At 40.4% G+C, this 20874-nt stretch overlaps 2 protein-coding genes across 5 annotated transcripts in view; one reads left to right on the top strand and one right to left on the bottom strand.

The window, feature by feature from the left end:
* Positions 1–436: 436 nt before the first annotated feature.
* tm6sf2b (transmembrane 6 superfamily member 2b) lies at positions 437–19465 on the bottom strand. 3 transcript variants are annotated; one of them, XM_015971626.3, is made up of 11 exons: positions 19356–19465; positions 13394–13515; positions 10890–10993; positions 7592–7689; positions 7145–7248; positions 6765–6847; positions 6311–6435; positions 5014–5115; positions 4645–4737; positions 1207–1326; positions 437–779 (listed from the first exon to the last, which is right to left on the bottom strand). In XM_015971626.3, the coding sequence occupies exons 2-11, from the start codon at positions 13471–13473 to the stop codon at positions 543–545; spliced, it is 1146 nt and encodes a 381-aa protein (XP_015827112.1). In that variant the 5' UTR covers positions 13474–13515; positions 19356–19465; the 3' UTR covers positions 437–542. The 3 variants fall into 3 exon arrangements, with proteins under 3 accessions (XP_015827112.1, XP_015827111.1, XP_015827110.1); XM_015971625.3 differs by lacking the exon at positions 19356–19465 and adding an exon at positions 13719–13803; XM_015971624.3 differs by lacking the exon at positions 19356–19465 and adding an exon at positions 13708–13798.
* Positions 18479–20874, top strand: part of sbno2b (strawberry notch homolog 2b) — an 88242-nt gene continuing 85846 nt past the window's right edge. For both annotated transcript variants that reach the window (XM_054730010.2, XM_054730009.2), the window contains exon 1: positions 18479–18631. The gene's annotated coding sequence lies outside the window, so the exon portion shown is untranslated. The remainder of the gene's footprint in view (positions 18632–20874) is intronic.

The raw sequence follows: 20874 nt of genomic DNA, 5'->3' as shown, positions 1-20874 counted from the left end.
ACAGCAGTGTATTAATGAGGATTGTGTGACTCATAAAGGCTAAATTTTAAGAATATTTGGGGCTTTTCTGTGGTGCCTTGTCTCAGGAATGAAGCCTTTGTGCCTAGTGGATTGGGTTTTCATTATGCCATCAGATCACATGAAAACAACCTCTGCAGAGTTTTGATGGTCAATTTAGCAGTTCAGAAGCTTTGACATGTTCTTTGAGACATTTCTAAGCAGGTTTTACAGAGCTGATGTTGTCCTGCTGGGGAAGCTGCAGCTGTCAGACTGCACTTACGCTGTTAGATGTATCTGAAGGATACATCAAAGAACAAGTCTGCATGTAAATGTCTGGTTTTCTCAACATTTCATGTATGACTGAATCTTAAAAAAATTATGTGTTGCAAACACACACACACACACACACACACACACACACACTAAAAGCATGCAGTTGCGCAAAATAATCTTTTAATTTTCAAGAAATTCTGATAAAGCAGGTTGTTATGAGCCATTGGATTTTAGGGATTAGCTCCACTAACCAATAACAGTTAAAAAAATCATTTGTCTTTGTACTTGGTGTCTTTCTCCTCACTGTTTGGCAAACCGGTCTGGCCGGGAAACGGGGAAATCTTGAGGAAAAAATAGGGATTATTTTGAACCCGCATTGCCACCAGAACTGGGGTGGCTGCATAGAGCAAGTTAGCTGCCAACACGGTCCAGAAGACATCGTTTGGGATCCGAAATGGAGCAGCAGTGCGCGAGTGGAGGGATCCTCCAATGTGGGCCCACTGGCACTGAAACATAATAGAATAAGATGGAGGTTAGATGGAGGAACAAGATGGAGGTTAGACTTTTCCTCTTCCATTTTAGTCTGGTTCTCTTTTCTTTGCAGACATATGAGAAGACAATTGAAAACATGGTTTTGCAATCATAATCCAGAGGAATGACTGACATGGTTACTTTCACGAATAAAGAAAATAAACCACCGCAGCAGAGGTGTCCAGCATTAACAGGCTGTTACAGTCTGCAGCCGCCATGTGCAGCAAAATAAAACTCCAAAAGTTCCTCTAGTCCCATGTCCAATCTTTCTGTCAGATTAATATGGACTCACTGGTTTTGGTTCTATTGCTGCAATGCAGCGCATTTGACTTCACTGAGCAACAGTTGTATCTTTAAATTAGCATTTTAGGCCAGAAAGACTTACTGTTTGTGTTGCGTTACCTGGATCATGGCTCCTGCAAAGAATGTTGTCCAGTCTGACATCCAGGTGCACCCAGGTTTAAGGAGGCCATAAACAAATGCACCCAGCAGCGGAAGTCCATAAAAGAATATGAGCAGCATCTAGGAAAACAAACGGGACCATTTTATTCTCTTCATCTACAATTACAGCTGCAGTACCTCAGGAGGTAGCGTGGGTTGTCCAGTAATTGGAAGGTTGCAGGTTCAATCCTGGCTCCAACAGAGAATGCTGCTGTTGTGTCCTTGGGCGAGACTTGCCTGCTGGTGGTGGTTGGAGGGACCGGTGGCGCCAGTGTTTGGCAAGCCTCGCCTCTGTCAGTGCGCCCCAGGCAGCTGTGGCTACATCGTAGCTCATCTCCACCAGTGTGTTCACGTGTGTGTGAATGTGTGTGTGAATGTGTGTGTGAATGTGTGAAAGACTGATTGTGTTGTGAAGCACTTTGGGGGGTTGTAGAACCCTGAGAAGGTGCTATGCAAATACAGCCATTTACTATTCATCATGAAGGTATAACAGAGTACACGCGCACGTGTGTAAACAGAAAGTATCCCAGCATATGGCTGTTAAAAGGGCCAGATCATGGAAAATGCACTTTTTAGAGATTTTTACCATGTGATATTGTTATTTCCTCATAAAAACAACCCCCAAACCTGTTTTTGGTTGCATTTATGCTTTTTCCTGTATCAGCTGCAAATTTAGAGTTTTACTTTGAAAATTCTGAAAACATCTGAATGAAAACGACTTGCCTCGTCAGGTATTTCTCCTCTCCCTGAAGCTGATTGTCTCGATTTTGAAACAGGGATATTCTGACAAATTACTTCTGCATTAGGGTCAAAATGCTGCCATAAAAACCATGCCTCCTGTCTAAAACAACACAAATAATGGCCAACACATGATACATACAGGCATTTGTTTGTATCAGGCCCTGTAGTCTGGTGGTTCGAGTATCACACAGGCATGTGCCGGCTCGTCTCCCAGTTACAGAAAATCTTTTTTCTTATTTTTAGCTACACTTGCCCGTATTCTGTTTTCAACCCTGTCTCAACCGCTTAGAATATAAGGACTATGTTTTTTTACTTTCCTTATTTTATTTAGCCAGTGTGAGTCCATGTGAGGAGAGCAGAGCATCAACTAAAATGCTGTTTGGAAATTACCAAATTCAAAGACGTTTAGAGACACAAAATATTTGGCAGAAAATAACAAAACTAAAACCTAAACAAGATGAAATATTCTTCGGCTGGCTGAATAAATTACTGCCAACACTGGGAGTCAAACCCACATCAACACACATGGCTAAAGGTAGCAAATGTGACTACTGGACTTTCAAGGCCAACGGTGGGCTTGCCTATAAGTGTGTTGTGTTGGAGCGGGGATGGGTGGAGTTTCACTGATTCAAATCATTTCAGTTCCAGGTATAAATTCAGACTGAGAAAAATAACTCTTATTTAAGATAAACGACATCTCAATAGTGCCAACGGTAATATTTTATCAAATATTGTGCCTACCTTTGCTCTCAAACATTTAAAATAACATGATCTGGAACCTTTAAGTTACATTTAGAGGTGCAGAACAATTATTGTCCTTGAGTGTGTTTTTTATTACTGACCAACTCTTTAGCAGGCAATTACCTCTCTAGACATGCTGCACTTTGGCTGCTAACACTAAAGCCATAAAAACAAAGGTTAAAGCCCAAATTTCAAACAGACTGATTATTTTTAGTGTCTAATGCAGGGGTGTCACCGAATCCGGCCCGCAAGCGGGTTAAATCCGGCCCACGAGATGGTTGTGTAAACTTTATTTTCATACTTTACAATGTAGAGTGAAAATAAACTTATTTTTGTGAGCAAGTTTTCTCTGTAACGAGTATAAATAAAACAAAGCTGCGCTCAAGGCTCACACAAGAACTTGAATCACATCCTGAAGTTGGCCGCCACTCAGGATGTGACTTCTGATATTGATGTGCTGGTGAAAGCTAAAAGATGTAAAGTAAAATGAGTCAAATATACTTTAAGTGCTGCATGAAACTGATCTAGCCTTGTGATCTGTAAGCTCTTTGAATCACTAAGGAATGTTTATTTATGTATTTATTTATTTATTTATTTTCAAATTTTCAAGTACACTTCGGGTGTTGTACTTATACTATTTTGGATACACTGTCCTCAGGCTCCAGCCTTGTTTTATATTGATTGTATTAAAACAAAGAAAACAATCTGAAGTTGTTTTTAATTTACCGGTCCGGCCCACTTGGGACTAGATTTCCCTCAATGTGGCCCCTGAGCTAAAATGAGTTTGACACCCCTGGTCTAATAGAACATTTGCTCTGTCAGAGTAGAACATTTGCACAAAAGGTACTTTAATCTTTTTAGATGGCAACAAATCTAATCTAATCCTTAAAGTGCTTGGGTTTAACTTCAGTCAAGCCAAGCAGAAAATGCATAAAACCGAAAAACCCTGAATGCAATCATGCAGTTGTTCTCCCTGCTTTTCAGTTTTACATTATTCTGCAGGCCCAGTGCTAATGTATCAACACAAGCTTCAACAGAAACTTGCATGACCTTCAGCTGAAAGCATTTGGAGTGTGAAAACCAGTTTCCAACTTCATAAAATTCTCAAATTAAACCAGTGAATGATTTATTTTCACAGTCTGCATGAATTCTAATGTGTTAAGCCTAAAAGCCAATCATGTACGCCCTTCAGTCTTTTGATGAAATGTCTTTGTTACTGCTGCAATGCTAATTTAGCATATCATCCATCGTTATCAGTGAAGAAGAAGAAGAAGAAGGTGAACATTAAGTAACAAGCCAGGTCTCATCATATATTAGCCTTAGCCAAATGTGCACAAACACACACATCTGCAAACTCCAATGACCGTAATTTTACATGATGCACACACACACACACCCTCCTCCCACCCAGACAGATGCTGATGGGAAGCTTTGGGCGAGGGATTAGCTTATCAAGTTCCCGCTGTGTGCTTTGTCTATCTGATCAATGATTTCAATTGTTCCTGGACTGCAACCTCGGCAATGTCTTTGGATAACCTATTGACAAAGCCTCGCACACCAAACAAAACACACCGAAACGCAAAGTAGTGACAGGGTCAGAGGGGAATGAAAACAACAGAAAGCAGACCCACTCTCAAAGTGCAATCTGTTATCCATCTCAGGTGAATGATGGAGGGAGACAAAGATGTACTGGTCTTTTTGACCCACTTTCGTTTCTGCTGTAATGATGAAAAATGGCTTCAGGTTCACAGAGTAGATGTGATGCGGGCAAAGTTCTAGCAAGTTCAAAGTGATGTCTATGGAAGCAGAGGGCTATTATTATCTGGGATGTTATCTAAAACAGGATGAGGAACAGCTCACAGGTGCTGCAGCAGCTCTTCAGGATGAATGTGGAGACAGAGAGAGACAAAGACCCACCATAACTTTAGGGTAGCCCACGGGATCCTTCAGGTAGGGCTCATACTGGTTCAGATACACAGCACAGGCTTCGAGTGGGGAGTCCAGCGCCACCTTCAGAGAGCAGTTTGTTATTACAATAAGATGAATGAATTAATTAATGTTAAGCTTTGATCAAAATGTCATTTACATTTTTAGATAAAAAAAAAGTGCAACATATTTAAAGAGAGAACCCCTCCCCCCAGCGTCCAAGTAAATAAAGGGGAAACAAAAATCAACAATAGCCACAAAGTAACATGTAACTCTTCTACAAGAATCTACTTTGAAATCTATCATTGCAGCCTGGCATTGATCTCTAATCACAACAAGCTGCGTGTCTGATCCACTAACCAGGCCTCTGAGGACGGTGAAGGACATGGCAGCCAACAGGAGCACCACCAAGATCAGATCTAAGGGACGCCAGATTAGCTTCATGCTCTGGATGTGTTGAGCCTGTGTGTAGGTGTCACCATGAAGCACAGAACAGACACGGTCAGTCATAATTCTTTTTATTTATCATACGTTTATACGTTTATCAACTTAAAACAATGATTAAAACAGGCTGCTCCAATTTGTTTGGTTTTTGTTTTTCATTCCTTGGAGGAAATCTGCCTTTTTCCACAAAGATATCTAGTGAACAATTTCACTTCCTATGTATGTGACAGGATGTATGTGAGTGAATGTTTCAAAACGTCAACTTTAAATCAGTTCTATTTCAACTTAGGCGTGTCTGCAGTTTATGTTCTCAGCTAAGTCCCAGTGTGCAGTCATCCTTAGGGAACATTTTAAAGCAACTAAAACATTTTTATGATGCTTTTCCAAACCCCATTCCATGTTGCTCCAGTTTTTATATTTGTATTTTTACGTTTCTTTGTAATTCAAAGCTCCACCTCGCTGGTGGCGCCAGTGTTCAGCAGGCCTTGCCTCTGTCAGCTACCATGTGGTAGCTCATCACCACCAGCGTGTGAACGGGTGAATGACTGATTGTGTTGTGAAGTGCCTTGGGGGGGGGGGGGGGGTTAGAACCCTAAGAAGGCTCTATACAAATACAGACCATTTACCATTTGCAAATATTGCAGACTAGGTCAGTTAGATCACTTAAAAGGGTTTTAAAGGTAGGCCAAATGCGGCAAAGATCTGCAAGTTTTACCCTCTGGTGGTTTTCCATGTTTCTGAATAAATCTGCATCAGGATAAACACTTAAATGAAAAGGTTTGTCGGGTTTATCGGGTGATTTATTATGGAAAATTTAAATAGAGTGTACAGTTTATCAAGCATCTGTGCACAAATGTACTTAAAATTCAGGTTATAGAGATTAGTGATTTTCTATAAGTCAGAAATTGCAGCTTTAAAAATAACAACGAGTCAAGCGATGACACACAGAAAATTAGGACACTGTAAGATGAAAAGTGAGTTTTGGACCTTTACTTATTTGTGGTGACTCATCATAGTTCCGCTTGCTACTGAAATGTGTTGTCATTATTATCAGGCGAACGCGTTTAGCCTCCATAAATCATAATCATCACAATCACTTGCTCAGGGACTGGACCGTAGAGTTTAATGTACTGATTAAGTACACCCAGCAAACACTGCAGCTATAAAACTCCTACTTCAAATCAAGGTTTAATCATTAGTGCACCGGACTCACATTGTACCCGCCGATTAGTGGTCTGTCCTTGGGCCGAGTGAACAGCGTAACAGCTCCCAACACGGGCATCAACAGAAAGAGAAAATTGAGCCAGAAAGCTGGGCGGATCTCTGTTCCGTATTTACCTGCCACAGACAAACCGTTATCTACTCAGCCATGCAAAGGATTACAGTAAACATGCCGGTTAAACCTCCTAATAAAAACCTCTAGGACACACACACGCACACAGCTTGGGTGAACACACTCACACACAAGTTTGATCTTATGACACTCATGTATGCAGACTGAAATGTCAACAACAGATGCTCCGAGTGTGTTTGGTGCATTGTTCTGTGGGTTGTGTTGGCAGGCTGAACCGTGACACTGATGGGACACGGCAGGGGCAGATGTTCGCTTGATTAAAGTTTGTCATCATGGAGCTGCTGGAAGAGGGATTGAAGATTAATGGACTCACCTGCCGCTATTCCAGTAATAAACACACTCATGTTGGCGCACAAAGAGCCGGCCCAGAACAGACCCAGGGTACGGTAGGCTCTCCTGCGGGGGAAACACAAACATTACAGGGCTGTGCATCATCACTAACTCATTCAGCACTTTCTAAAGCGAAGAGCTGATGTTTTTATGCTAAACTTTAGATCAAACACAGAAAAAGTGGGCCTGAAGCTCATCATGCATGTTGCGTATGAATTCCATTTACTTTTCATGTCATTCTTGTGTCTACAACATCCATACTCTCCTACAGAGTTGTTTGCTCCTCTTGAAATGTGTAACATGCTATTTGAATGAGGTATTATGGGATGTAAAGTGTGTACAGAGTACTCTGCAGATACCCACCTGTCTGTTATCCTGCTGATCATCATCAGGTACATGATAAAATGTGCTATTCCATCCCAGTAACACATCATGATGCCATAAGAGGTCCCCAAGTAGGGTTCACCCTAAACACAATACATTCAGATAAGTTTGGAACAGGGCTGCATATTGGTACAGTTGGCAGCACTGCCCTGCAGCAAAAAGGTTGTGGGTTCAACTCCCAGCTGCAGCCCTCCAGCATAGAGTGAGCATGTTTTACTCATACATGCGTGGGTTTTCACAGGGTGCTCCGGCTTCCTCCCAAAGGCTAAAAACATGCACGTTAGGTTGACTGGTGAGTGAGTGCGTGTAATAGTAGTGATGATTGGATTGTTTGTAGCAGCATAACTAAATTACAAACAGGGTTTTTTTAAACATGAATTTATTCTGCCTAAATTCATACAGAAAATGTGAAAATACTAAACTTACAGTCTTCTGGTAGAATTCCATGAAACCGGAAACAATGCCGTCATGTTCCAGTGCACTGATCAGGTCGATGACACAGGTGAAAGAAAATTCTGCAAAGACTGCAAAAAGAACAAAAAGTACTTTAATGCCTGGTATTATTTTTTTTTATGTCAAAAGTGTCTCTTTGTGTCTCTTTCAAATATTTTAATTAATGTACGTCAGTAATTGAACTCAAAAGGTGAAACTAAAATGGACTACTTACATGCAAAGCCAGATGTTTCTAGCCTTTATTTATTATAATAGTGATGATTATGGCTTACGCCTGATGAAAACCCCACATTCAAAATCTCAGACAGTTAGATTATTGTGAAACGGTTCGATATTCTAGACTCACAGTGTTACACTCGAATCAGCTAATGAAGCCAGAACACCTGCAAAGGTTCCTGAGCCTTTAGATGGTGTCTCAGTCTAAGTTGAATGACTTAGCACCACCTCACCCCTGCCACGTGGACCTCAAGGGATAAACCATCAACCCTGCTCAATGGTCAACTTTCCTCACAGGGTCACCCATGAAGACGGTGGGGGGGTTAAATAGATAAATAAAACAATACTATCTGAACTGACACAATTTGACACTGTACTATGTGATATGATAGATTTTCCCCTTCAGTAAATTGGTTTTGCACTCTGTTTTGCTTTTTTGTTTTTCAAAAGAAATTTTATGATTCACACAACGTTGAACTGAAAATAACACGTTTGCTTTTCCTAACTTGTCAAGAAATGTTCTCGGCTGTTACTGAGTGTGAAAGGTTTTCTTTCCGTTGGTTAGCTACTGGTTAACGGAACACAGTGGTGAGCAAATGAAGTCTGAGCAGAGAGATAAGGTGAAGACATGTTTAATTCACAGCGAGGAGCCTGCCTTCAGGTTTAAAGCCCTGCAGAGCTAAAGGCCACATCCAGCTGGTACAGTTTGAGCATGGAGCCATGCAAAAACATGTTAACTCTCAAATGTAGTCTAGTGGTGGTTGTGGCTTGGGATTCAAGTCCGGTCGGGTCATACCAAAGACCTTAAAAATAGGACCCAATGCCGTTGCTGCAGCTCACTGCTCCCCACAGGGATGGGTCAAATGCAAAAATATCATTTCTAATGACTAATGGGACTTTTAAATCAGGAAGGTCATTATTGTAAATGCCATTTGACATCAGTCTATTTATTTGGATCATGTTAATTGCGATCCTTTGTAACAAGCACTTGTTGTGAACCATTAAAAGCACATGCAGACTGGATGTTTGAAATATAGGTTAGAGATAAAATTCAAGTTATAGAAAACAAACAGCAAGATCCGAAGAACTGAAAAGTGAATGTGCACTTGTGTTGCACTGAATCATTTCATGTTTTCCTCTGAGTTGGTCAAATTGGGTATTTGTGTATAAAACATAATCAATAACTATAAAACATACGTAGAGTCCCATGGGTCATGGGTTCGATTCCAGCTCCCGCCAGGGGTATCCTGCTGTTGTGTCCTTGGGCAAGACACTTCACCCAACTTGCCTGTGTTAGTGGTGGTCAGAGGGGCCGACGGCGCCAAATGGCAGCCTCGCCTCTGTCAGACCTCCCCAGGGCGGCTGTGGCTACAAGTAGCTTACCATCACTAGCAGTGTATGAATGTGAGAGTGTGTGACAGCGTCTTTGGGTGTCTAGAAAAGCGCTATATAAGTTCAATGCATTATTATTAGTAGTCTTCATCTCTTTCAGCATGGGCCCCAGCAAATCGTGCTTTTTGTGCATGGGCTTCAGGAGAGGCTTCCTTCGTGGACGATACCCATGCATGCCGTTCCTCTGCAGTTTTCTCCACATGGTGTCACGGGAAACGGTCCCTCCGCTTTGGTTTTCTACTGCTTTAGCTAACTGCAGTGAACTTGCATGGTAATTTTCTTCAACCCTTCATCAGAAGGCACTCCCGTCGAGAGGTTAACCACCGTGCAGAGAGCAGGACGTCTCTAAAGTTTTTGGATCACTTTTATTTTGACCGGTATGCAAATATTTGCTCATCTTCTTGCGGCCCTCACCTCTTTTGTGTGAAGAAATGATTTCCTTTCTCAGATTTTGTGAGGTTTCTTTTCCATGAGGAGTCATTGCTGACACCATGAAATGGGAAGGGCTTCATTAGTCATCAGTTACTGGCAATGTTGGTGTGTAGACACAACAGTGTAACTTATCCTTCTGTTGGCATATTTGCATATTCTACTCATGACATACTGCATTTATTCTCTGTTGTCTTCTCCTTCCTCAAAATCACCAAATTCTTTTTTGAATATCCAACAGGAGGACTGAAGAGAGCAGATAAAAAACTTTTTTTTTTTACTTTTCTTGCTTCTTGTTCATAGCATTACCTTAAAGAGCAAGTCACCCCCTACAAGAAACTTACTTCACTCCCTTTTCATATTTGAAAAATGCAACAAATGCTGTTGCCTTGCAGACCGAGAGGGCGGAGCCGCAAACAAATACGCACACACACACACACACACAGGCTGGCTCACAACGACATTGTGACATCATAAGGACCATTTTCCATCATAGCATACCTCTTAGCCAATAGCGGTGGCAAATTTAAATTCAAATGCAGTGCAGAGTTTTTACCCGACGACGGCACAACACTGACAGTTTTAGGCAGAAAATTTAAATTTTAACTAAAATGCACTTAAGTGCAAAACTATTGACGACACGTGTCTGCAGCACAATTAGACACATATTTATATAGTTTATCAGCAAAACAAAGTTGATTTGGGGGTGACTTGCTCTTTAAGCCCCACCCACAATCATCCTATTGACGTCCAACGAAAATGACCTCAAGCATCAACTGCAGCAGGGATTTGTTAGACTAAAACTAGAGAGCAGTGTGAGCTGATGCTTTTAACTAGCCACAAACAAATGAAGCACAAAGTAACGGATTAGGCACGGGGCAAGACTTACTGCTGTCACGAGAATATTTTCTAATATTTGTGCACGAGGCCAGTCTGGAAGAAAGTCTTAAACCTAAAGCTAGAATGTTAAGTAAGAGTGAGTGCTGTGAAGTTTGCATAGGGATTGGTTCAGTCATGCCACTGAAAAGTCTGATTAAGCTGATCGGTTTAAGCAGCTTTCAGCATTTCGGACAAACTCTGAACACAATTGGTGTTTTTCTCTCTGACATAGCGAGCAGAGGGGGAAGATTCTGGAAATCCTTTTGTGTGAGTTCAAATCAGCTTCAGATGAATGTATATAACTCGTGTATTTGGGAAAAGTGTGTGTTGCGAGTTCAAAATTATACATTATTACCGAAGAACAAGATGTCTTTAGGGGGGTTTCCACGAGTGATGATGAAGTAGAACAAAAACACAACTACCAGCACAGCCACACCGATCTCTAGGATCACGTAGGGCCTGTGGAAACAAAACAGGGAAGAAACACATTGTTGGTGAGTTTTTCTATGGAAACTCACAGTTCAGCCGTACATTCAATATGAGAAGTTTAATGAGAAATTAAAATCAATAGCACAATATAATAGTATAACAAAGAAACATTTGCAGGTTTACAAGCAAACACTCAACTTACACAATGCTAAGAATGGGTGCAGGCAGAAGCCCCCCCCAAACCCTTTGAACTTAAACAAAATTTTAGAATGGCACACCGATTCCATAATTTTTACATCATGTTTGAAATGTATGGGAATATATTCAAATCCCTATTCTAGCTTTATAAAAACAAAATAATGACCTTTAATGTTTTATGCATTTTTTTCATTGACTTGATTCATAATATTTAATCACATTTGATTTAAACATACCCTTAAACTTTACCATTGTTGAACAATCTTTTTGCTCCTGGTCTAATTTATTCCACACATCAACCCCAACACAAGAAATACAAAGTTGTTTCATTTTAGTTCTTACTTTAGGCTTTCTAAACATTTTATACCCTCTGAGATCATAAACACTCTCTCTGATCTGGAACAGATCCTGAATGTTTTGGCATCAAATTATACATCACTTTATACATAAATTGTGCAGTTCTTAATGTAACTAATTATCTTAACTTTAATGCTTTTAAACGAGTAAAAAGTAAATGTGTATGCTCTCTACAAGCTGCTTTGTATTATTCACATCTTAAAATCACTTCATTCATTTAAAAAAAAAGTTTGCTTACAGTTACATGAAATCTTCTTTTCTTTGTGCTAAACTGCTAAACAATGACAAATAGACACCAACGATCATGCAACACCCACAGGAACAAAGAGAAATAAGATGGAAGTGTGAGGAGAAACCGTCTTCATGCTTAAAGTGTGTGCGCAGGCAGGCTTCATATGGTGATGGATCAAACTGGCCAATTTTTTTAAATTTTTGCTGTTTTTGTTGCTTCAAATTATCTTTTCAAAAAGAAAATGCTCATTTGAAATCGGTGCAAAATATGGAATAAACCTATTTTGTGAGCTTGGTGTGACTGTATTTCCACTCGTGGCTTCAAAAAGCAGCTCTGAAGAGCTTTCATCAATCACTGGCAGGACGTGTGGGAAGCAGCAAGGTAAGGTGATGTTAGTTCAGCAGAACCCTCCATGTTTACCGGTCAAAGGTGCCACCGACTAGCAGCAGAAAAGATTAATGTAGCCAAGATATCGTCCAGCAAACAACATTACAACCGCTGAAAACTCAGTGTCTGCTCATAGAGGGAAAGCAAAGGCTGTGAGAGCCAAGGCAGCCTCTCTCGCTGCCTCAACAGCACGCTGGGGAAGATTTATGCACACAGTACTGTTTGTTTGCAGAGTGAAAGAGCATGAGGCATTCTGAATGTCAAGAGCAATTCATCAAATGTCTCTGTGCCGTCTGGGCCGATTGTCAGTTTCCACACAATCCATAAAAACTGCTGAAATGGTCACTTGAAAGTGGTTTCAGCATTCTCTTACAGGGAAAGTCGTAAAATTAGAATATGGTGCAAAAGTACTTTTATTTCAGTAAAAGCAAAGGGTCCCAAATCAAGTACTGAGAATGCATGATTATCGTTTTTCAGAAGTTTGGCATTTCTCTATTTAAAATCCTTGTTTTATTGATTTTATGTAATTTTCTAATAATCTGAGATTTTTAATTTGGGGTTTTTATGAGCTGTAAGCCATAATTATCACAATTATGACAAATAAAGGTTTTAAATGTGTGACTTTGCATGTAATGAGTCCATCTCATATATTAGTTTCACCTTTTTAGTAGAATTACTGACATAAATATACTTTAGCACGATATTCTACATTTTCGAATTTCAGCATTTCACACTTAGTGTTTTTTTAAGATCCTATGTAAGGTAGGAAGCCTTTCTATTCAGCTGTAAGCATGTGCATTACAGCTATGAGCAGGAGACAAACCTGAGAAATAAGAAAAACATCTTGCAACTTTAAATTCAGAATAAATCCACAAATATTTTGTTTCAGTCGCCCCAATTTTTACTCCTATTTGAATTCAAGTCATATGAAATGTCATGTTTACTATATGTGAGCTTATCGCTTATAGAAGAGGGGGAAAACGTTCTGATTAAGTTGTTTAAATATTTGTATTTTTTGAAGCTGAAACAAACACACACAGACAGTGCCCTCTGGTGGCGAAAATGAAAAAGGCGCCCTAATATTTGACTTGTGTACATCTTAATTCTAGATTTTTAAAGGTTTTCATGACTATAATGATATGCATTTTAGTGTCTAAATATTCTAACTGGATTAACGTTTTAAGAGATTTCTCCCATAGACAGTAACCTTGTCAATCTCTTTGAAAAAAAAAAGATTAGTAAAAGTTACAACTTACTCTTGAAGCTCAGGAATGGTGTTCATGGCGTAAAGAACGCCAAGAGCAGAAAATGAAAATAAAAAGACCAAAATTTCCATCTTTTCAAAAAGCTGTTCTGCCCCCCTCTCCCAGCAGCAACGCTGAAAAGAAAACACAATTACAATCCTATCAACATTCAATCAGAGCCACACCTGATCAATACTAAAACAATATCCCAGCAATCAGGCCTTTTTATAGAAACTTAAATTTAGTATGAAATTTGATTGGCATGAAACAGATTCTAAAATGAAAACTGCAGTTTAAGGAAGACGTGAAGCAGAGCAGAGTCTTACCGCGTGCCTACCTCTGGGTGGATTAATCAAATTACAGCGTGCCTGAGGCAAACACGGACTTTACTGGGGGAATAATCAAGTGGCAACAAAGAAGCTTTGCTGGAGAATGTTGTGCAATTAGGTTTTTGTCAGAGATTTAGTTTTAAGACGATTTTAAGTTATGTGAAATCCTAAACAGTGGCGCAATTACTTGTTTCACAAAGACGCACGTGCGTGGAGAGCAGCCTGTGATGGTGTTCCAGACACTGCAAATGTCATGTTGTGTGCTGAAGTTTTAAGTAGCTAAAATTTGAATAGAAATTAACAGAAATATGTAAGATCGTTTTTAATTTTGGGTAAAATAAACATTAATTTAGTTTCACGAGGAGCAATGTGGTTTTCGTCCTGGCCGTGGAACACTGGACCAGCTCTTAGGGCAGGGGTGTCAAACTCATTTTAGCTCAGGGGCCACACTGAGGGAAATCTAGTCCCAAGTGGGCCGGACCGGTAAATTAAAAACAACTTCAGATTGTTTTCTTTGTTTTAATACAATCAATATAAAACAAAGCTTGAGCCTGAGGACAGTGTAGTACAAGTACAACACCTGGAGTGTACTTGAAAATTTGGAACAAAATTAAAAATCAATAAATAAAAAACACATTCCTTAGTGATTCAAAGAGCTTACAGATCACATGGCTAGATCAGTTTCATGCAGCACTTAGAGTATATTTGACTCATTTTACTTTACATCTTTTAGCTTTCACCAACACATCAATATCAGAAGTCACATCCTGAGTGGCGGCCAACTTCAGGATGTGAGTCAAGTTCCTGTGTGAGCCTTGAGCGCAGCTTTATTGCATTTATACTCATTACAGAGAAAACTTGCTCACAATGATACGTTTATTTTCACTCTACATTGTAAAGTATGAAAATAAAGTTTACACAACCATCTCGCGGGCCGGATTTAACCAGGGCCGTATGTTTGACACCCCTGCCTTAGGGGGTCCTGGAGGGTGCGTGGGAGTTCGCCCAACCAATCTAAATGTGTTTTGTGGATTTGGAGAAGGCACTTGACCGCGTCCCTCAGGAGGCCTGTGGGGGGTATTTCAGGAGTATGGGGTACCAGGCCCTCTGATACGGGCTGTTAGGTCCATGTATGACCGGTGTCAGAGCTTGGTCCGCTTTGCCGGCAGTAAGTTGGGCTCGTTCCCAGTGAGAGTTGGACTCCACCAAGGCTGCCCTTTGTCACCGATTCTGTTCATAACCTTCATGGACAGGATTTCTAGGCGCAGCCAAGGTGTTGAAGGGATCCGTTTTGGTGGCCTGAGGACTGAGTCTCTGCTTTTTGCAGATGATGTGGTCCTGTTGACTTCATCAGAACGTGATCTCCAGCTCTCATTGGAGCAGTTCACAGCCAAGTGTGAAGCAGCTGGGATGAAAATCAGTTCCTCTAAATCTGAGACCGTGGTCTTGAGTCGGAAAAGGCTAGAATGTCTTCTCCAGGTCAGGGACTAGGTCCTGTCTCAAGTGGAGGAGTTTAAGTATCTTGGGTTCTTGTTCACGAGTGAGGAGAAAAATGGAGCGTGAGATCGACAGGCGGATTGGTGCTGCGTCTGGAGTGATGTGGGCGTTGTATCGATCTGTTGTGGTGAAGAGAGAGCTGAGCCAGAAGGCAAAGCTCTTGATTTACTCGTTCATCTTCCAACCCTCACCTACGGTCACGAGCTTTGGGTAGTGACCGAAAGAACGAGATTGCGAGCACAAGCGGACGAAATGAGTTTTCTCTGCAGGGTGGTTGGGCTCTCCCTTAGAGACAGGGTGACAAGCTCAGTCATCCGGGAGGGGCTCGGAGTAGATTTGCTGCTCCTCCACATCGAGAGGAGCCAGTTGAGGTGGCTCAGGCATCTGGTCAGGATACCTCCTGGACTCCTCCCTGGGGAGGTTTTCCGGGTCATGTCCAACCAGGAGAAGCCCTAAAGAAAGACCCAGGACACGCTGAAGAGACTATGTCTCACGGCTGGCCAGGGAACAACTTGGGATTCCCCTGGAGGAGCTGGTCCAAGTGGCTGGGAAGAGGGAAGTCTGGGCCTCCCTGCTTAGGCTGCTGCCCCCGCGACCCGACCCCAGGTAAGCGGCTGAAAATGGATGGATAGATGGATGGATGAAGCATTAGTTTTGTTACTTAGAAATCGTGTGGGCTGAAAAGTTCACTTGTTTATTTGTGGAAGCTTCATCACAGCAAATATCAGCAGATATTTGATGCTGCTAGTGATGTGAACGTTCACAGAAACTTACTTGTACATTAGGAATAAAGTGACTGACAGACAAACATGTGAAAAGAGACAAAGAGTGAAAACAGCAGCATATTTAAATGCTTTTGCTTATTTGTTTGGCTTAAAAAATCCAGCTCATATCAATCTTGCCAACTCAATCCAGCAGGGGGCGCTACATACTAAACAATATGTTGCACTTCAAATGCAGTTTTCACACAAAAATACATTTTATCTACATTCTGTTAATATAATATTGCATTTTTCCTACCTTACATTTGCTGTAGAGTGTTCCTCAAGAGCATTAATCTTCTGCAAGCAAGCTAAATGTCCACATTAAATCATGCATTAGCATTAAAAGATGTGTACTACATGAGTAAAGCACATACCGGTATTAGTTTAGTCTAATGTAAAATGGCAAATTAATTTAAACATCAGAATGACTTTTGTTCATTTAATATTGCCTCTAATTCTATGAAGCTGCAAGGGGAACAATAAAAAGAGATGTGAATCAATATGATCTAAATTGTCTGGATGCAATGGTGCTTTTTTTGTTTAGTGTTGTTGTTGTTTTAATTTTGAGATGTTGGTTTTACTTCATTTCTCTTTTCTTGTAAAGAGCGAACAGGGTGGGCAAACGATTGCATGAGTTTTGTAACACATGCAGGATTTGTTTTACAATGCCTAGTACCTGCACTACTGCAGTTTTGTATTCCATCAGCCATCACCTCGCTGACAGCTGACATCTGATAATTGCGCAAATCTAAAAAGCAAAGACAAAGAACATCCCTGTCGGTGTCTCGCAGCAACAGAGACACCACCCTCTGCTTTCCATCACTCTCCTTTTGTTGGGAAAAGGAAAGATTGTTATACCAGGAAAGCAGCGGCTGCGTGTGCTTACGGGAAAACCTTTGGAACTCTTCCAGTTTTGTCGTTCAATACCACAAAATGGACAGACGAATGCCAAAATCAAACTATGGACCCACAGGAGGGAAAAAAGTGTATTTGATCAGATTAAAGATTGAAATAAAACGTGCTTGTAAATAGAACAACTTCTGCAAGGGGCGTTGACTATTTGATGAATAATATTTTTGAGACATTATTGAATAAATAAAACACAAGAAGAGAATGTGCTTTTGTATCCTGAGAATAGCTTAAATTCACCATAAAGAAAAGCAGCTGTGAACGTTAAAGCTGCCTGTTTGGGAATGAGTGGGAATCAAACTTAGAACAAAGACTTTTTTAGCCATAATTATTTTTGCTTCGACAAATGATGGTCTAGATTCTAGGCTAAGGCTTGTGTGTGTGTGTGTGTGTGTGTGTGTGTGTGTGTGTGTGTGTGTGTGTGTGTGTGTGTGTGTGTGTGTGTGTGTGTGTGTGTGTGTACTTCTTAAATGTAGACTATTTCATGTGAACACAAAGGTAATCAATTTCAAGCATTGTTTATGAAGAAAGTTGCTGTTCATTAATTTTGAAAATGTCATTTATTTCTCCTAAAGTAAATAATAAAACAAACAGTTATTCTAAAGGTGTGGTTGACTGAAAAAACATATTTCAATTATTATTTCTGATTATAACAGTCACTCTGAGTTTTTCATGCTGGGTAAACATGAAAATAGTCTCCTACACCTATCTTCTGCATTTGCTTCTGATAGAAAACTCTAGGACTTGAAAATCCTCACACTGTGATCCATTCATGCCTTTCCCATGTTGGCTTGTGCCTGCCCACGGTAAGGCTTCTTTTATGTTTGCAACAAGGAGAGAGAGTGGAGAGTGTGTAAGTGAGTGACTTTGCAACATAGCTGAATGCAATCTGTTAGCCAATCAAAAGCAATGCGTGTGCATATCATTAATAATAATGAGCAATCCTGCTGTTGTCAACCCATCTCCGCACCAGCAAACTTCTGCATCTCAGAACAGGAGCATCACAGCTTTTTAAAAATGACTCAAAAGCCAGTGATTTACACCAGAGAACACTGGAAATGTATTGAATAAACAAGTAAACCACACCTTTAAAGCCTATGCTCTGTGACTAGCAACACATATTACAGTTTATCAGTTTCTTTCTAACCTTTGTAAAGGCCTAAAAAAACTTTCATATTATCGATATAGATTTGTAGCATAATTTTAATTTTAATCATAGAAGAACAATTAGACACTTTATAGATGAGATGCTTTAGAAAATTAGAATCCAAAATTGAACAATTATTTCAAATAATTTATTTGACTGGAATCCATGCTTCAGTTTAGAAATCCACCCTTTTTTTAAATGAAGGTATAGCCTTGACTTGACGGAGCTTATTACCATATTATTACTTAATGTGTTAGTACATACTATTACTGCCATTAAGCACTTGTGTGAAAATAATTTTCTTTCGTGCATATTGGTGTGTTCGACCCATGGTTCGACCAGGTGTGCAGACACTGCTGCTGCTGAACTATTTGTGGCCTGTCTGTTCTCGGCTCTAGATCAACAAGCAGCACCGAGCGTGACGACAGCGGCGGAAATATTTTTCCCTATTCAAAATGGCACCGTCTCAATCAGGAAGTAGAGAAAACAACTACGAAGAATAAGTTGGATAAATATCCCCATTCGCGTGACTTTGGCGCGGGCAGACGCTCAGAATCGCTCGGTGTGTGTGCGGGTTGGACTGAGGGTAAATAACACATTCACGGTAAGTGTTCGTCGAGGATATCTTCCAAAGGCGAGCGACACATCGGCTTTATAACAAGATGCATTCTAGGCAGCCTCTCCTAGGAGCGCACGTTTTTAACAACGGTCGGCGCCGGGGTTTAAAAAAACGTGTCAAGTTCAGTGTTAGTACACAGTTATAATAGTTCCTAGGTTGATTGTTAATATTTGTTGGCTATTAAAATAGACAGCAAGTTTTAGATATTTCACTTTTAGCATCTAGTAAGGTCATTAATTATATACAGCTTAGTTAGGTTTTCATAACCAGTGACATCTGCGTCTATTGTGGGTCTTTATAAACTTGTTAACTTTTAGGTTTAAAATAATCAAGTGGGTGCTTTTAAATAAAAATTGTACACAAAATTACAACTTTTGAAGTGTTTGAAGGAACGTTTATCCCATCGTTGTTGTAGCAGTGGTCTCAAGCAGTGTACAAAACAAGCATACCCAAAGTCGCCAAAGGGCTATTAAAGATGCTAACACAGCTAGCCTCATTATCTATATAAAGTATGCCGTTTATTAATCGAATATTACGAACATGTGTTTTGTTTCGGCTTGTGTGGTTGTTAAAGAAATAACAAAATGTTTACACGATGTACGTTTTAAAGTCCTGCTTTGGGTTCTCGCCTCTATTGTCGTTCGTGAAGCTAACAGCATTAGCATTAACACTCCAGCTTTAGCTGCTGTTCTTTGTGCTTTGTACTCACCAGAGTAGCTTTCTACCTTTATTGGAGTCCACATATCGCTTTGGGTCAATACTAGCAGTGTGGAAACTTCACTTGAGTCTTTAGGACATCATATGTGGACTTAAGCATGTACATTTGCAACATTTAGATTTATTAGGGGTTCGTTTCAGAAACATTTCTATGGACGTGTTCGGCTTAAAAGTCTTCTCACAAGGCTGAGGGAGAAGTCCGTGCCTCTTTTCTGTGGAAAAGTTGGGAACAGCTAACTTCACTCAACAGTGAAACATTACCTAACTTTATGTGTTGTGTCTAATCCAGCCATCACGAGTTTTTCTGGCTTTATATGGACATTTAAAGCTAAGACTTACGTGTTGCCTTTAGGGTTTACACTCTTATACAACCCTTAATTTATGTTGATGAACAAAAGGAGAAAAGTCAAGGTGTTAGAAATGTTTTTTCCAAATATATTATTTTTATTTGCGTGGTTTCAGTCATTTGAGGTAAAAAAAATGTCAATGCCATGTCCAAACATATGGCTTCAGTAGAGAAACGTGGCTGCTTAGAGAAGGTGAAGGTGGTAGGTCTCAGAGCTGGCCCCTCCAGTTCCTTTGATTTCCTGCAGTTTTCACCTTTTGGTTTCTCCTGTCTGTCGCCTGCAGCAAAGGCTAGTCGAGCCTCATGCAAGCCTAAACACAGCAGGCTGCCATGGTGGTTGGCTATTTTTCTAATTATGTCAGTCCCACTTGCTGTGAAATGAATAACATGCCAGGTTCCTCTTTCAGTTTTAGTCAAGTACCCATACCCGCCTTTGGTCTGCCTTTAGGGTAATTTTATTTTCAGATCCCTCCTGCAGCCACATCAGGATCGTGTTCTGTCACCAAACAGGCTGCTTGTTGTTTCTACTAGTGTTGTATTTTATTTACAATGCCTTTATAATAACATGCTTTATTTGTTTGGGAAACAGATGAGTAAATATTTCAAACAAGATGTTCATAGAAATGACAAGATGAGAAGGATCTGGTGTCACACCAACACTTACATGTGTGTTTTTTCTCCAGCGACTCTCATTAAATTCAGCTCGGGAGGTTTTGCGTAATCTACCTGACAGGCAGACAAATAGCTATGAAAGCATATCTCTGTCTTGGGTCTCTTCTTGACTGAGCAATATTAGTGAGGGTACCCTGTGAGTAGGGTGTGTGTGTTAATGTGTGTGTGCTTATTCTGCACAGCTAATTTTCCACTGTGTCAGGCGATTGATGGTTGCGTGCCCTGCGGGGACGTTGAGGGTCAGAAAACATTAAAATCTGTTTGCATGGTGTTTACAGCCTACAGGAAATGTGAGGATGATACACGCAAAGTATGAGGGCATTTCTTACAGCAGGATTAGCAAGTTTGATGAACTCATATTCCATTTTGTAAATATCAGTTTGAATGTAACATTATTTATTAGTCTTCTTTTACTTTTGTGTGGTGAGTTTGGTCAGTATCAACTCTCTCCCCCCCCCCCCCCCCATGCTTTTTGTGACTTAGCCTTTATTCT

The sequence above is a fragment of the Nothobranchius furzeri genome, chromosome 8 (assembly GCF_043380555.1).
Source record: "Nothobranchius furzeri strain GRZ-AD chromosome 8, NfurGRZ-RIMD1, whole genome shotgun sequence".
NCBI lineage: Eukaryota > Metazoa > Chordata > Actinopteri > Cyprinodontiformes > Nothobranchiidae > Nothobranchius > Nothobranchius furzeri.
This window is presented reverse-complemented; position numbering and strand designations above follow the sequence as displayed.